Here is an 18,262-nt window from a genome sequence, read left to right as displayed (position 1 = left end):
CTTCTCTCTTGAGCGCCCTCCCGGCCTATCCAAGCAATGGCTGTGGGCCTCAGGGGGGCTTTTCCACCCACCAGGCCAGGCCTCCAGCCCCTACGCAGGCTTGTCATGGCGGTCAGGCAAGAGGGCATTCCAACCAGGCCATCTGGCCCTGTTGATGGGGACACTGGTGCTGCCCTGAATCTCCTTAAAACAAAACAAAACCCTAAGACGTGGGGTAAGGCAGTAACACAGGTGCCAGCCTTGGGAGATTGGAGCCCCTGGCCCAGGAAGGCCCCCCACACCGGGTGTGGCCTGCCCAGCTCCCAGGCCTGGGAACACTCACCCGGGGCACCCGCCGCTTGTACTTGTTGCCATAGTCGAACTTCTCCTTCACATCGTCCCGGCAGCGGCCCAGACGAGCCTGCTCCTCCTTCCCCGTGTAGTCCTGGCTCAGCAGGATGTAGGTCCTCCACTTGGCTGAGTCGAAGCCCCAGTGGCAGGTCCGGTTCTCCTGGTCCTTGTGCGAGTGCACCACGAACTTGTGCGGTGGGTACACGAGGCGGCAGTCGAGGCACTGAATTCAGGCGGCGCTTGGGCTGCTGTAGAGCTCGGGCACCAGCAGCCCCTTGCACTTTCCAAAGCACTCGTGGTACACGCGGACGCTGCGCTCGCTGAGCTCCAGGCCCAGCGCCAGGCCGGCGGCCAGCTCCTTCTTGCAGGGCAGCGGGTAGGCGCCAATGTAGAGCAGCGCCTTGCACAGGCGCTCATCTCCGTCTTGGTGATGAGCCCGCACGAGGGCGCCGAGAAGAGCAGGATGCCCATGACTTTGAGGATCTCCAGCTGGTCAGCCGTGCAGCGCGAGCAGTACATGTGCAGCTCATTGCACACCGAGTTGATCTGCCATGAGAAGTCGCGCAGCACAGAGTTGAGCATCTGCGGCAGGCACAGGCGCTTCTCGCCGCCTACCACAAAGCACGAGATGGTCTCGCCCTCCAGCATGGTCTCGCAGCTCTCGCTGGAGAGGTAGGACGGCATGAAGAAGGGCCTGGGCAGCACGGGCGGCGGCGGCTGGATGGCGGGCAGGTGCAACACAGGCGGCGGCTCGGCGGCCGAGGGCTCCGGGGCCGGGGCCGCGCCCGCCTCCTTGGCGCTCTCCTTCTTGTAGGCCTCCTGGGCTCAGCGCGCCGTGAAGGCAGCCGGACCGCCCAGCGAGCTCATGGAGCTTAGGTGGAGCTGCTCCACCGTCTTCTGCAGCCCCTGGTGCGGTGGGAAGCTGCCGCGGGCGCCCGCCGCCGCCGCCTCCATGGTGCGCTCCAGTTCCCGGGGCCGCTCCTGCTCCCGCTCGCCTGGGCACCCGGCGGCGCCCGCGACCCCGGCCGCCTCCCGCCGCCGGCTCCCGGCCGATCACGGTCGTGCCCTCAGCCTTGCCCGGGGGCGCGAAGGGGAAGGCGGGTGGGGCGAAAGGGTCCCGCCGCTGGAGCCCGCCGCCGCCAGAGCCGGCCCCACATCCACACGCCCCTCGCCGCGCCCGCCGCCGCCGCCCGGACCCCGCGCTCTAGACGCGGAGCATGACCCTGCGCACGTCCGCCAACGGCCAACGCCAACGGTCGCGGACCTGGGGTCGCGGGGGAGGGCTGAGAGTGCGCAGGTGCCGGCGCCGCGAGGCGCGAATCGCCGCGGCGGCCGAGGCCAAGCGGCCCGGGAGGAGCGAGGGCGCGGGCACGGGGCCGCCGCCGCCGTCCCGCTCCTCCAACCGCGCCGTGCCCGCCCGGCTCTTCCCGGCGGCTCTGGCCGGCCCGCGTCGCTCCCGCCAGCTCAGCGCCCGCCCGCCCTCACGGCTACCGGGGCGGCGGAGGCGCCTCTGGCCCGCGGCCGTCAGAGCTCGGCTGCGGCGCGGAGCTCGGTGCGCTCGGCGTACATCCTCCCGGCGGCTCGCTCCGGCTCGGACTGAGCGCCCGGCGCTGAGCTCACGCCGCCGCCGCCCGGTCCCTGCGCTGTTTGTTGCCGACCGTCGGCCTCAGCCAAGCGCCGGCCAAGAAAGTGTCCGGCTCCCGGCCACGCTCTTCCAGCAGCGCGCGCTCCCCCGCCCGGGCTCGGCCCCGCCCGCCCGAAGGCCGCTTGGCGGAGGCGGCAGCTGCGGCGGCGGCGACCAGGGCCCACCTTCCGACGGGGGCCGCTTGCTGCGAGGCTGGGAAGGCGCCTGTCCCGCCACCGCCGCCCAGGCCAGAAACCCATGGGGCCCCGCCACAACCGCAGACCAGAGGAGCGGCGGGCGGGGCGGTCAGCGCAGCCTCCGCCCCACAGCTCCGGGTCCCCGGGGAGGGGCGCCCCGCACACGGCGGGGGGATTCCACACGTTAGGAGACAGACATCAGGCAGGTGACCTGGGACACCCCCACAGGACGCAGCGAGGCGCAGCCCCCAGCCCCAGCACTGCTGGCCGGCAGCACTGACCACACCGTGACCCCGCGGCCCGTTCGCGGCGTGACCCTCCCCGCTGCTCGGGCTGGGGGCTCCGGCCTTGGGTTGACGGCCCCGCCTCTCTGAGCCGCCCACCCGCCCGCTCGCTGGAAGGCCTGCGAGCCCGGGGAGCGGCTCGCGTACCCTCACCTCGCAGTCTCCAGGGCCGGGAGCCGCTTGCACGTCTGCCGGGCTCGTGGCCGGACTGAGAGGCCAGCGTCTGTCCCTCGGACACTGGCTGTGTTGTGGGTGAGACACGTGCCAGGAAGGGCCGGGAGGGAGAAGACCAGGGGCCCCCAGAGAAAAGCAGCACTCAGCAGTCGCCCAGGGAGTGGGGACTCGAATGGGGGACACAGCCCCAGCTGGCTCAACCTGATGCAGGTGGACAGTCCAGCGAGCTGGGCATGGCACTCACAGGACAGGGTTGTTGAAGCTGTCCTGGGTGACCTTCATCTCGCGACCTTCTGTTCCTTTCTTCCCCAGTGGAGGCTGGAACCGGCCCCAAACCAGCACCCCTTGTGCACAGCTCCTGCCCTGGGGAGCCAGTCTGTGCAGGCCTCGGGTCGCCCCCGAGACAGGGGCAGATGTCGAGCGGCAGCGACCACCCCAGAAAGGACTTGGGGTTCAGACTGTTTGAAAACATGATTGCTCCCGCCATAGACACGTGAGCCCTCTCCCTGGTCCCTACTGGCCAGTGCCCTGGGGGGGTTGTCCCTCCTTGTGATCACAGCCCCTGCTGTCCGCCCACTCTTCCTTTCACTTGCTGGCCCCCACCATCGGCAGCCCCCACCAGGAGCGTCTGTATTTGTTCCCACGTAAGAAGACAGGCCAAGAAGAGTATTACCTTAAAACAAATGCTTAAAAAACAAAGAAAAAGGACTTATTTGATTTCCTAGAGATGGTCTTATTGGCCCACATTTTGGAACCCAGAAAAAGGTAAGATTGCACCTGAAGGAGTCATTTCCTTCCATCTGGATTTGTACCTTTTATTTCCCTGCCAATAGACTCCGGGAACAGCACAGGGGAGAAAGTGAAAGGTTAAATGATCCTACTCAAACTAACAAAAGCACACCATATCATTATTATTACTAAAGAAAGAACATGTTCTTGGTAAATCAAATGAAACTGCGGGAGTGGGGAGAAACAAAGAAATCTGTAACTGGTTGTGATCAATTAGTTGTAAGCACCACTGCACTCGGACCCACCGTCTCCCTGGGGGATGTGGATAGAAATCCAACATAATAGCTTCATTCCACACGTACAAGAGCATGACCACAGCCACAATGGGTCCATGTGCACATCACTAACAAGGAAGATTAATGACAAAATTAAATGGAGCCAACCCATACTGGGAATATGCCTCAGAAATAACTTTAGTACTGACAATGCCCTTTTTTTTTCCCCCTTTTTTGTGACCCGTAATGGGATCGCAACCCTTGGCTTGGTGTCGTCTGCACCGCGCTCAGCCAGTGAGGGAACCGGCCATCCCTATATAGGATCTGAACCCGCGGTGGGATCGCTGCTGTGCTCCCAGCGCCGCACTCTCCCGAGTGAGCCAGGGGCCGGCCCCTGACAATGCCCTTTAAATAAACCAGTTAATTTTGATGTATTTTAACATGTCCTTTGAGAAACTCCAGGGAATTTCCCAAAGCCATACTAAGCCAAAAGGTTAGGCTGTTTAATTCTGGGAAGCCTCATCAAGCAACCAGAGGTGAACAAGAACTTCCATGGAGCCGCACCACACACATGGAACTCCTTGCAGCCTGCAGAGCAAGGGGTAACACTCAGGCTCCCATGCCGTTCCCTATAGCAGGATGGCTCACGGCATAAAACCCCAAAGCAGTGCTGCAGCGGAGCCGAGTCCTGGGGACCCGTCGTCCCGCTCCCCGCCTCCATCGCCCACGAGCCTTCCCCTGCTGGGCACCTGGGTCCGGAGCCACCCGGCGGGGCTGGGGCAGAGGCGGCGCGGCCACAGGCAGAGCTGGACCCGCAGCCGTAGCGGCGCACGGAGCCGCGGGCGTCCAGGGCGCTGCCGTTCAAGGTCCCGCCACCGGGAGCTCAGCGCCATCTGTGGCGGGGGACAGAACCCGCAGCTCCTGACCCGGGGACTTTGGGGCCTCCGCGGGAAGGAGGGAATGCCACGTTTAATCTTAGGAAAATCCAGGATCCAGTGAATGACTTCCTGGCCTTGCTGACAGGCTGGACGCCCTCCCGTGTCCCTACACACTGCCTCAGGGCCCAACGCTGGCTGCTGTGACCTGTGCAGCTGCAGCCTCCCAACAGACAGACAACCCTGCCTACCCACCCTGCACTAAAGGAACCTTCCTGGTTTCTGACTGGGCCCCACGCTGGGAGAGTCCTCTGAGTGTGCCCAGGTCTGGTCAGACTGCAGCCACCTTCCCTCCACCCCCTAACCTTTTGCCTTGCTCTGGAGATCTCAGCTGAGACACTAAAGACTGATATTCATACTGATCCCTTCCCGTAGCCAGAAATAGCTTCACTGAGACTCACATTTGTGAGAAGTTTTGTTTTTTAAGGCCTTCCTCCCACCGAGCTTCAATGTGCCAAGCTCTGCATCTTGGGGCAACCAAAGGAATGGTGTATGGGAACATGTGTTGGCAAGGACATGGGGAGGAACTGAAACCCCTGGGATTCCTGGTGCAAATGCAAAATGGCACAGCCACTGTGGAAAACAGAATGGTGGTTCCTCAAAATATTAAACATAAAATTGCCGTGACATCCAGCATTCCACTTCTACATATGTACCCAGAAGTATTGAAAGCAGGGACTCAAATAGGTATCTGTACACTCCTGCTCATGACAGCATTATTCACAATAGCCAAACAGTAAGAAAAACCAAAGTGTCTGTCAACAGATGAATGGATATAAAAAACACAGTATATACATACAATGGAATATTATTCAGTGCTAAAAAGGAAGGAAATTCAGACATATGCTACAACACGAATAAACCTTGAAAACTGCCTTAGTCCAGTCAGGCTGCTATAACAACATACCATACAGGGTAGCTTGTAGACAACAGAAAACATGTTTTTCTCACAGTCCTGGAGGCAGGGAAGTCCAAGATCAAGGCACTGGCAGATCGAGGCTGGCTCAGAATCTCATTCTTCTGAAGGGAAATGCAGAGCCTCTGAGGTGTATGAGACAGGTCTCCCAAAGCAGGGGTGCAGGCCGCTAACAATCCCTGATGTGATTTGAGGTCAAAGGTGTGTCATTGGATTTTCACAGTGTTGATGTATAGATAGACAGGCATACAAAGAGGGATTTTACATAAAAATCTGGTTTGCTGATTTCTCTTGAAAAATCTGAGGATCTGGCAACAAAGGCCTGCACTCTCACATGTCCAGAACTGGCTGGAGCTGAGGAGGAATCTCTTGGTTAGGCAGAACGTACTCACTGCAGGAAGTGTGTGCATGTGCAGAAGAGACTTCCTTTCTCAGGAAAAAGCTCTCTTCTGCAAAAATGAAAATGTAGGGCCAGAGTAAGGCAAACCAGGATCCACTCTGGAAACAAACCTAAGGCATGGCACCTGGTGGTGACCTGGCCACTCACTGGCTGGCAATAACAGGGGCAGGATCTGGAACGAGCTGCCCCCACAACTTCCTGCTCTTGCCTTTTTTGGGCAGGATTCCCCTTTGGCAGTTTGATCAGGCCTAGGACTCTTTTTCAGAATGTTTATAAAAGCATAAAACATAATAAAATATGTTATATATATATGATATATATATAAAATATATAAGAGTACAGAGGACACCAAAATATAGCTATGAAAACATTAGAAAATAAATTTGTGATATGATAGTATTTTTGTTCATTAATGCATGTAATAGCAAGATTTAGCATCTGATTTAAAATTAGTGAGAGTGTAAATAATATTTCAAGATATCTGCAACAACCTTAATGGGATATGAAAATATCTGTGATGTTTAACAACAAAGTAACAGGTACTCCTAATACTAGTGTGGTTTGTGACCTTCATTCATAAGTGAAGGAAATGATAAATTGAATATGATATGAAAATACCTGTGGAAATGATATTAGAAGAAATGATAAATTTTAATTAACAGTAAAAATAAAGATGTAAATTCAGAGATGCCTCAAAATCTATTCACAGACCCCCAAGTTAAGAATTCCTGCCTCAATATCACCAAAGAAAGCACATTAACCTTGCTACTTAGCATAGAAGGTTCACCTGAGACCTTAGGGCCCTAATAATTCCCCTGGATAGGAAAGCTGAATCTTTATTTCTTGAAGGGGAGCAAGGTGGTAGAAGGATATGGAAGCATGGCATGAAACCCGAAAGACATTACTAAAAGATGACAGGTTGTATTACATAAAATTTTTTAAAATATATGGTGAAAACATAATAAATGAGGTTAAAAAACAAAAGACAGACTTTAAAAACTGCACATAATTATAAAGTGTTGTATCCTTAATATATAAAGAGTAGTTACAAATCAATAAGAAATAGAAAAACAACCCAATAAAAAAGTGGACAAAAGATATGACAATTCATAGAATAAAAAAATATGTTGCCAATTAAACATGTGAAACATTCAGTCTCACCAAAATTAACATGAAAATGTGGTATATTTTAAAAACTATCCTAATGGACAAAATTAAGTAGATTTTTTTGTGTTGGTTTGAGATGAGGAAATGGGTAGTTTCAAACCACCCTTTTGAAAAACAATTTAGCAGCATATGTTAAAATTTAAAGTCCTCAAAAATGTGGACATCAGGATTTTTGCTGTAGCATTACAGGTACTACTGAAATTAGAATCAACTTAAGGGTCCACCAATTGGGTATTGATTAAATAGATCATAATATATCCTACAATAAAACACTATGCAGCCATTATGAAAAGTAAAGTATATCTTGGTGTGCTAATAAGAAAAGATGCCCAAGACATATGTATTGTTTAAATGAAAAAGAACTTGCATAATAATATGTATCATATGATTGCATTTATGTTTTTAAGAAACTAAACATATGAGAAATTCAGGATTGATATTCAAAATATTTAACAACTAATCTGGCACAGGCAACAACCAGTCAGCACGATGCATGCCGGCCTTAGCCCTAGAGCAGGAAACTAGACAGGCCTCTGGGGCCTCTCTTAACCCTTTAGCTGCTGGATTTTGGGAGTCCTGGGGAGAGAGCTAGGGCAGACAAGGTGATAGTGCAAGGTACTCCAATAGCTTGTGGCCAAGACTTCTTACCAATAAGCATAAGCATATATGCAGAGAAAAAGTGAAAGACACACCACACTTGACAATGGTACAAGAGGCATTTTCACTTTTTGCTCCACACAGTCTGTTGTTTGCAATTCTAAGAATGTGTGTAGGATTTGAAAAAGAAATATTAATATGGGGAAAATACCAGTTTTACCCTGTATCAAAGTGTAGTATGACATAAATACATGGCAGAGACTAGTAGAAGGCCAGAAGGAATCCAAACTTATCTGGGGTCCCCGGAACCCCTCATTTCTTACCACTCACTACTCTTATTACTTTGCTCGATCTTCCCCATCACCACCACCACCATGTTTTGAAATACTTTTTTTTACTAAACAAACTGCATTTATTAAGTAATACCTGATTTCCCATATTTTATTAATGAAAAACATATTTTACTGGCAGGTAAAACTCACTATAAAAATCAAATTATCATTATTGCCACAGTGAATTTATATAATCACAGCCTAAAATAAGGAAATGTGACATTTCAGGTTGACCTATTTGGTCTCATCAGAAGACAATTCATATATTTTTTAAATATTGAAAATATTCTTAATTAAACCTCTCAAAACCCTGGAAGTCAGGAATGGTAGTTGAAGAACCAGTTGTCATACATTCTTTCCTGTGGAGATTGTCAGAAGAGCTGAAAACCAGCAGGGGTCCAGGGACACAACCCAGAGGACAGCCATGGGTGTGGGGAGTTGGGGGACTAGGCAGCCCTCGTAGCCTGGCTATGGTATCAGATATCTAAGAGTCCAGAGCAAGTAGCTGGGAATAATTGAAGCTGGGCATGAGACATAACTTGTGCACATTTGTTAATGAGACTGTCCAAGTTGTGATTCTCAAAGAGGGAAATATTAGAATGAAAGGGGATGGATGGATGGACTTCAAAAAGGCATCTTAATTTTATATTTGCAGAAAACTGTTAACGTTTTTCCCATAAAGCAAAGTATCAAAAGGAAAGTTCTAGAAAATCTTGGCTGAAGAAATGTATTTGCAGAAGAAATGTTAATTCTCATACCTCCTGAAAAGAAGAGATAATTTTTAAATTTTTTAATTGACATATAAAAATTGTATATATTTATGGTGTACAACATGATGTTTTGAAATGGGAGAGATAAGTGTTTATGTGAATCTAAAAAGAGCAGCAGTTTTAAATAATCTGAGTTGGCTTTTATGAGCCAATTGGGGCAGGGTAAATGTATATATTAGAAAGGGGTAGGGCAGGAAATAGCAGACACCCTGGGGATGGGAGCAGACTATGTCAGGGGCATGTGGCCAGAGATAGGATACAAGTGCTGGGGAACTTTTCTGCTTGATCCAGCTATATCCTCAGCACCTAAATCAGTGCTTGGCACACAGAAAGGGCTCAATATTTATCAACTAAATGCATTAATAAGTGTCAAAATCAGGACTAGAAATCAAGTCTCTCTTTTCTCCAGACAATGCTCTAACAGGTCCTGGAACTAATCTTACAATATTAAATAGAACATGTAGCAAGACTGCTAGCTGCCTATCCCAACACCCCTTTCCTCTTCCTCCTTCAGTTTCCCAGCCTCTCTTGCGGCTATGCTCTAGGCAGTGAGCTGTAAGCAAAAGCATTATATGGTACTTGCAAGAAGTCTTAATAAAATAAAGGGGGTACACCTTTCCTCCTCCCTTCATTCTGCTGTCTGAAATGCAGATGTGATGGGCTGGAGGTCAGCAGCCACATGGACCATGAGCTGTGAACACTAAGGACCAAAAGCAGAAAGATGCAAAAAGCCTGGGTCCCTGATGACTGCTGTTACCATACATGCCCTGGGTCCCCCACCTCCAGACTTCCGTTACATGAGAGAGAAATAAACTTCTATGTTTTATAACCACTGTTCTTCGGGATTGTTCTATCATAGACAGAGACAGCTAATCTTAACTGGTGTGTGGGGAAGCCCCACCTCTGTGGAGACAGTGGAGATTAAGTGAGAGCGTGGAACTCCAGAAGGTGTCTGGTTCCACCCTGCAGTAGCAGCAACCCCACATTGGCTCTATTTGTTAACTGGACCCAGCTCCCCAGTCACTGGCCCCTCTGGTCCTTGAATCAGGTCCATGTAAGTCCTGGGACAGTGCTTGCAGTAGAGATTTTCCAACAGTGTGTTGCTTCCTCTAACCACTGCTCTCCCCTCCTGGTTCATGTAGTTCCACAAATGCAGGGCATAAGAGTCATTGAAGCTCGGGTCTCTGTCCCAGACTTCATAGTAACATTTCTACTCTGGATAGGAGATGGGGTAAAATCTCTGGGGGTGTAGGAAGGACATGTTCAGACACCTGAGGTCACTCAGCTCCTGGAAGTCTCTGAGTTTGCACCACACCCTCAACATCGTTGTCATCAAATCAGGACCCTGGTGGCCCCAAGTGTCTGAACTGTAGTGTTCAACAAAGTTTTCCATGCACCCCCACAAGAAGGGATGACGGGGGCGGAACCCAAACACCCCATTACTAGAGTACTGAGAAGCTTGTGCAGCCAAAAAGTTCTCCTCTGGGATGGGCCTGATGGAGATGACATCGGTGTCCATGTAGATGCCACCTTATTTCTAGATGATGGCCAGGCAGGATGCATCTGAGCTGACATGGAGCCAGTTTTTCTCTACAGTTGATCTGCAAGAATAGGTGCAAATCAGCCCCAAGTAGCCAGAAAGAGGGAGAGTATCACAGCAGGAGGCCAGGCCCAGAGTAGCTGGGGAGCAAGCCAGCTTCCCAAAAATAAATTTGCCACACGCCCAATTTTGCAAATTTACCAAACTTACCTCCACCCCCAAAATTTTTCTTTGAGTAAAAAGTTTACAGCAAACAATATCTATGGGAAGAGTTTAGCAGCTTTTAAAGATTTCAGGAAATTGTTTCTTTTTTTTAATGTAGGCAGTGGAAAGATAAAAAAGAAACCCAGAAGGGATTTCACAATGAACTGTATGAATCATTCTCCAACACGAATGTACATTAACCACAAATATGCAACTGTGAAGGAAGAATCAAAAAGAGTCCTAAAAATGCTAAAAACTGATGAAGAAAAAATAAACTAGGAAACTAGAAAAAATCAATATGTATGCTATTTGAGAAATTAGTAAAAGAATCTTATAATGCATGCATGCATGCCTTTGTTCACTTATTAATTCTATTAATAATATTAATTGAAGGCCTACTTAATATGTGCCAAGCTCTGTTACAGCTGCATAGGATACAGCAGCGAACAAAAATCCCTCCTGGGAGGAGATAGACAAGTAAATATAAACTGCATTGGGCGTTGATAAGGACTACAAAGAAAAAAAAGCGGGGTGGAGGGTTGGCTATGAAAGTGGCAGGGTGGAACACTATATTATATTAGGTTTCAGCAGAAACTTGAATGGGTGGGGGAACCATGCCCATATCTGGGAGAAGAGGGTTCTAGGTAGAGGGAACAGCAAATGCAAGGGCCCTGAGACAGGAGCACGCTTTCTATGTGCAGGAACAGGAAGGAGGCAGTGTGGCTGAAGCAGCATAGAGAAGGGAGGGGTTAGGCAATGAGATCAGAGAGGGACAGCAGTGGGAAGGGAGGGTAGACTGTGTAGGCTGCGGTCAAGACTTTGAAATTATTTGCAAAGTTTGGAATAAAGGAGTGATGTGATACGAATTAGACTTCAAAGGGTCACTCTGGCTGCTGTGTGGAAAACAGTCTAGGGTGGGGGTTAGGAGATGGCAAGAGCAGAAGACAGGAGGCAAGTTAGAAGGCTTTGGCATAATCCAGGCAAGAGATGATGGTGGCTTGGACCAGGGAGATAACAGCGGGGATGAGAGAAGTGGTCAGATTCTGGGTACATGTTGAAGGTAAGCTGGATCGGACGTGGGATGGGAGAGAAAGGAGTCGTGATGATTGCAAAGGCTAAAAGTGTGAGCAAAACAGAAAATGACTTTTTTTAAAAAAAAGAATAAAAATAAATCAGTATAAATGGCAATGTTCCATATGGAATGCTATGATTTTGAATACAGAAAACAAAATATATTTTTCTGAATTTAAATAGTTAATTAAAAGGTTAAATAATAAAAAAAAAAAGAAAAAAAGAAAAAAGAAACAACCATCTTTGGCTTTTGACAAAATAACATTTTAAAAAAAATTCTAGTATACCCCAGAAGGGAGCCGCTGGCTGAGGAGGAAACTGCACCTTCAGACCACTGCCCAGCCGCGAGAGGACCCGGGGTGGCACTGCGCGTCCGGCCGACCCTCCCAGGGACCCGCCTGTCCCGCCCCGCCCTGTCCTGCCCTGCCGGGTCGCTCCCCAGCAGGTCCCCCAGCCACAGGCTTACCTGCGGGCTCCCGAGTCCTCCGGGCTTTCAGAGGATGCCCAGGCCACCGGCTGGGGCTTCGGGGCAGCAGTAAACGGGGCATCCAGCCCCTCGCTCAGCTCTTCCTCTCCTGTGCCAGGGGCTCCCCCAGGGGGACGAGCATGGTGCTTTTCCCTTGGAGCCCCCTGGCTCGGGACGTCTGAGAAGATGCTTCCCTTGAGGCTGGCCACTTGCTTCCTGCAGCTCCTGGCTGGGCTGGCTCTGCCCACGGTGCCCCCAGAGCAGTGGGCTTTGTCTCCTGGGAACAGCTCATCAGAGGTGAAAGTGGTGCCCTTCCAGGAAGTGTGGGGCCGCAGCTACTGCCGGGCACTGGAGAGGCTGGTGGACATCGTGACTGAGTACCCCAGTGAGGTGGAGCACATGTTCAGCCCATCCTGTGTGTCCCTGCTGCGCTGCACCGGCTGCTGTGGTGATGAGAACCTGCACTGTGTGCCGGTGGAGACGGTCAATGTCACCATGCAGCTCCTGAAGATTCGCTCTGGGGACTGGCCGTCCTATGTGGAGCTGACATTCTCTCAGCACGTACGCTGCGAGTGCAGACCTCTGCGGGAGAAGATGAAGCCAGAAAGGAGGAGACCCAAGGGCAGGGGGAAGAGGAAGAGAGTCAAGCAGAGACCCACAGACTGCCACCTGGCCTAAGTCTACTTGCAGCTCCAAGACTCCAGGAAATCTTTTCATGATATGGGGACGGACCTGACCCAACTCCTACCGCAGGAGCCCACTCCTCCCTGAGTGGAGATTTCCATCCCACTCAGTGAAGACAGGGATTCTGGGGATGTTCCTTCCCCTAAGTCTTCTGGCCCTCATTTCTCCCCTGGGCCCACTCAGTGATTTGGGGAAGGAGCTGGCAGTGAGGTCATTTCAGGGCCCCAGCTGCAGCCCCGCAGCCCCAGATCGAAAGTATCCATCAGTTCATTTCCCAGGGCAGCAGTCCTCAAACAGCTCATTCAGGAACCTCCTGAAAGAATTCCAGAAGTCTGTGTGCTCCCTTGCTCATTTTCAAGTTGACATTGAAATTTCAATATAATTATAAATAATTTCATAGGATATAATTTCTGGCATATTATAAATATTAATTTTTAAATATAAGCCTCTTATATTTAAAAATTATATATTCACTCTTCAGGTGTTTCCTATGGAATATGCCATCCTGATTTAATACTCACTGGCACCCACTTTTAAAAAAACAAACAGCAAAAAAAATACGTGAGAACCCTCTGTTAATAGTTACCTATTTATGTTCCTTCTTTTTTCCTTGAAATTGTACTTCCATTTAACTTCCCCCACAGAATCTGAGCCCAATGTAATATTATTTTTAATGTTTCAAAAGTTTTTTATTTATCACTTTGTATTTATCTGCCACAAAAATGGCATACGAGTTTGGATTATTTTAAATTTCCTGTGAGCATAAAACTAAATTTTCTCCTGGAATAAATTACCAGAATAATTATTTGCACTTGATAACAACAGCACAAATACATCATATGTTAATAAATGTTAAACACAGAAGTACAATCAACCTTATTGGAATGCTTCTCAATGAGCTGGATGTAGCTACCTCTTTTCAATTAGTTAATTATTCCGTTAATGAATGTTACTTCCTGCCACACTGAGACAGGATCCAGCATTAATTCCATTCCTGTTTATTATTTTTTACAGATGAAAAGGTTGAGAAACCATGCCCACATAAATAAATAAATGGGACTGGATGTCACCCAAAAAAAAAAAAATCTAGTATAAAATCAAATGAAAGCAAGTCAAATAAAACGTTGCAGGAATCTGCACAAGCTATTAAAGATCATCATATTGTACACACTCGCTGAAAACCTCATAAGTAATAATAATAGCTAACATTTATAAATAATTGCGCCAAGTTTTTTGTAATCTACACATACACAAATACTCAAAGACAGGTACTATTATCCTTATTTTTCAAGTGAAAAATTAGAAGGAACCGAAGCTCAGTCATTTGTCCAAGATAAAAGAGGCAGAGGTTGGATTTGAGCCGAAGAAGTCTGGCTTCAGATATCCATTCATTCAAAGCAAACAAGGTTTTGGTAAAAATAAGTAAATATGATTATTTAGTAAATTGGCAATTGTTACTGGACATCACCAGAGACATAGGATATCAAAAGCCACGCAGAACCAGAGGAGGAGGAAGCCTGCCTTGATGTGGGTATTACACTAACGCCAACCTAAAACACCAGAGCTCCAACAGGGGCGAGTACCAGAAGGAGGTTTGGGGTTCTGGATGCTCAAAGAATAGATGCCCAACCCCACCCTACACCCACAGTATTCATCCCTGAGCATCTAAAAGGGGTACAATTGCCCAGACCAGTGCAGCAAGCCCAGTGGTCACCAGCAAGTTATGGCACATTCAGTCCTCCCAAACAGGTGGTCGCCAGCTTTCCTGCATGGCCTATCTGGGGCAGATCATGCCACAGCCCAGCACCCCAACAGTATCGTGGTAAAATACCTATAGATGCACAGACCAGTGTAGTACCTTGCAGTCTCAGATGGAACAGAAACTTAAAGGCTCTGCATCCCAGGGCCCACCTTGCTCCTAAGATCCAACATAGTAAAATTAAGGTGCAGCTCAGAGCAACCTAAACTGTGCTCCATGAACATGAGTCCCAAGAGATTATTTATGTGTCACACTGAAAGAGGATTCCATGCTCAAATAAGTTTAGGCAGTCATGGACCGAATCAAATTAAAATTTCCTTAGTTCAGAATTGAAAGAGGCTTTAATATCCTTATGTGCATGATTCATCTGTGAGAAAAGGATGTAATAGGCAACAACTCCCAAAATAATTTGACTTGAGATTTCTTTTTCCATAGAGCCCAATAGTACCATTAGTAGTAGTCTAGCCCAGTATGGAAACCTGTATGGTCCTGGATACAAATATTATTAATATAATTATAATATATATAATATTATATACTGCAATATGTAGTATAATGATAGAATAATTATACTAATAGTATAACTAGTTTCAGTCTAGCCCAGTAAGGAAACTTGTGTGGCCCTGGAGCACCCACTAGCAGGCTAGTACTGAGAGCTTCGGGGACCAATCTGCACGTGCTCTCCACTCCCAGCACCTGCTTCCCTGGCCCCAGCCACCTACCCTGTTACTGGCTGGTGCAGAGCCACCTACTTGTCAGGAACCTGTTGGCAACTGCCAGGACCTAGCAGGTAGAAACTCAGTCCATTGAGCAGTTCCACCTCCTCCTGACAGGTCCCAATTTGAGACTTCTGGCTCTTCCAGAAGGGAGATGGGCACTGTGGGATCTAGAAGTCACTAAGGCCAAGTGTGAAACTGACCCCAGGAGTTGTCCCCGGCCCCAACCGCTACCTGCCTGTCCCACCAGACCCTCCCCCTAAAGCCTGTCACTTAGTCCAGAAAATGTCTCCACCCGACAGCAACTTGGTGCAAGCATGACTACCACCCAAGACAGTCCACCCCATCCCCAGGCTAACGATGCAGGCCAGGACAGGAGTTTTCTCTCTTTCTATGTAAATACTGTAGCAGGCTAAATAATGGCCACTCAAAGATATCAGGTCCTGATTCCTGGAACCTGTTACCTCATATGAGAAAAGAATCTTTGCAGATGTGATTAAGTGAAGGACCTTGCGATGAAGAGATTATCCTGGATTCTCCTGATGGGCCCTCAATGCAACCACAAGTTACCATTAAGGAGAGAAGTAGAGGGAGATTTTACACACACAGAGGAAAAGGGGATTTGCAGATGGAGGCAGAGATTGCAGTGATGGGCAACAGGCCGAGGAATGCCGGCAGCCCCCAGAAGCTGGTAAGAGGCAAGAACAATTCTTCCCTAGGACCTCCAGAGGGAATTCGGCCCCACTAGCACCTTGATATCAGTCCAGTGAAATGAACTTGGGACGTCTGGCCTCTAGAACTGTGAGAGAATAAATCTCTGTTATTTCAGGTGACCTTGTTTGTGGTAATTGATTACAGTAGCCATAGGAAACTAACACAAGTACCTAGATAATAATCCTCAATTTGCCACTTGGCCCGAAAAGCCTGAAATAAAGTTTATTGATATTTGTCCAGATTATGATTAGAATTTAAACAGGACTTTACGTGGCAAGCAAATAGTATTATTTTGATATCAATTTTTAAATTACTTTTTGTTTACTTAAATAATTTTATTAATGAAATTAACACATTCTCATTACTAAATTCACTCCTAATGCAATCATAATAAAACAACTTCTACTAGTTTTATTGTGTTGTATAGTTTTTTCAGGTCTTTTTTTTCCAGTAGATGAATGTGGGTTTTTGCATAACAGAAATCATTATAATTGTTATAATTACATTATCAAGGGGGGGATTTTTAATTTCATTTTGTGTTATAGTCTTCATAAGATGTCAGTTTTTAAAACTATCATAGTTAAAGCCTACATAATGAAATCATTGAGAGGTTGTACTACAATTTTCTCAAGTACTGCCTGAATGTGGGTTCTCTATGAGAGAAATATTAAATTGAAGTACATTTCCTTACTATGCTATGCTGTTAAAATAAGGATTACAAAATTCCTAAGAGCTCCAGGATTTCTCAGTCATATCTTCTTTTTTTTTTTTTTTTTTTTTTTTTTTGACCGGTAGGGGGATCGCAACCCTCGGCACTACCAGCGCCACACTCTCCTGAGTGAGCCACGGGGCCGGCCCTCCCAGTCATATCCTAATATAGCAGCACTCCACGGATTGTTCATGAATTTTCTACTTATATTATTTCCATGTTAAATATTTCCTCGTTTCCACCTCAGACACAAGGAAAGTTTAACATAGATGGGTTTTAAAAGTGTAGTAAAAAATAAGTGTTCTGTGCAGCTAGAAAAGATATAAAAACTCATTCAATTAAGAATAGTCTGAAAAGTAACCTAGATCCCGAAAGAAATAAGGCTAGAAGCAAAAGACACCAGGCTGAAGATAATCCTAACTTAAATCTCTCCTTTTTTACTTGTATCAGGTCTCAATGTGGTAGAAAGAGGGGAAGGCAAGAGTCGAAAAATCTGGGTTCTAGTCCCATCTCTGACACTGAGTTCTTTCCCTCAGTTTACCCATCTATACATGAGTAGGTTGGACTCATTTCTGTGGTCTCTCCCAACACAGATATGCTAAGTTTCCTAAATACTTACTTGAATGTACCATGAAAACAATGGTGTGTCTTCAAACAGCCTTTTCATATCCAAAGGGACAAAGAAAACGCTGTCTATTGCTGAGAGGAGGGAAAAGGCTGAGTAAGTGGAGTTTGAGGGCAGATGTGAGGAACTGTTGAGACCCTTCATAAAGAATGCAACAGGCTGTTCGGGATAAGTCTTGGCAGCAGACTCCACTGCACAGGAGACCATCGGGGGCGGCTCCATTCTCTCCGAGGTCTCTATAAACACAATGCTGTGTCTGTGGCTCAGGAGGGCTTCTGGCCCCTGCCGAGACCTGAAGGGATGCAGGCAGGAGAAGAGGCAGCTGGACTTCAGGGTGAGCTGGTAGAGGAAGCCACAGGCAAGCAGCAGGATAACCAGCAGGGAGAACTGGGCCTCCTTCAGCATGTCTACTCCTCTCTCCCAGCCCGCTCCTTTAAATCAACACAATTAATTTAAAATCATTCACAAGACCTGATAAAGATAGCACACAAGAAAATGACACCTGGGGCTGCCTGGTTAGTTCAGTTGGTTAGAGCACAGCCTTGTAACACCAAGGTCAAGGGCTGGATCCCCATACTGGCCAGCTTCCAAAAAAAAAAAAATAGAAAATGACACCTGAATGTTACTTAAAAACTTAGATGAAAAATATCCTAAACAAAATATGATCAAATCCAGTCCAGCAGTGATTTTTTAAAAAGTGCATCATAAAGTAAGTTTTATCTTAGATTTAAGAATGGTTACTCAGGAAATGATTAGTTAATAGGAAAACTATCGATGAAATGCATTATCTTAGACTACAGAAGAAAAGCCGTGAGATCATTTTGGCTCAATAGATGCCAAAATGTGACAGAATTTGACATCCACTCATGATTTTTAAAAAGTACTTTTTAAAAAAGTACTTTTTTAAGCTGATAAACTGTATCTGCCAGAACATATAACAATCATCCTGTGATTGAAGAACATCACATGAAACATTTGAAGCATCCCATTAAGTTTAGGAATATGATATGGATGTCCATCATCACTGATACTATGCAACACCAT

General features: G+C 47.7%; 1 protein-coding gene and 2 pseudogenes across 1 annotated transcript; 1 reads left to right on the top strand and 2 right to left on the bottom strand.

The window, feature by feature from the left end:
- Window positions 1-202: 202 nt before the first annotated feature.
- LOC134390179 (ski oncogene-like) lies at window positions 203-1,284 on the bottom strand (annotated as a pseudogene).
- An 8,437-nt stretch (window positions 1,285-9,721) lies between these two features.
- Window positions 9,722-17,623, bottom strand: LOC134390003 (alpha-1,4-N-acetylglucosaminyltransferase-like; annotated as a pseudogene).
- Window positions 12,198-12,689, top strand: LOC134390870 (placenta growth factor-like). Its single transcript, XM_063114642.1, has one exon. It carries the CDS (start codon window positions 12,198-12,200, stop codon window positions 12,687-12,689), a length of 492 nt encoding a protein of 163 aa, XP_062970712.1.
- Window positions 17,624-18,262: the final 639 nt, after the last annotated feature.

The sequence above is a fragment of the Cynocephalus volans genome, chromosome 11 (genome assembly GCF_027409185.1).
Source record: "Cynocephalus volans isolate mCynVol1 chromosome 11, mCynVol1.pri, whole genome shotgun sequence".
NCBI lineage: Eukaryota > Metazoa > Chordata > Mammalia > Dermoptera > Cynocephalidae > Cynocephalus > Cynocephalus volans.
The sequence above is the reverse complement of the archived record's forward strand: the minus strand, read 5'-3'. Positions and strand labels throughout refer to the sequence as shown.

Bases quoted from the DNA above. Each gene is read 5' to 3' on its own strand.
- LOC134390870 (XM_063114642.1), top strand. From the start codon at position 12,198: ATGCTTCCCTTGAGGCTGGCCACTTGCTTCCTGCAGCTCCTGGCTGGG.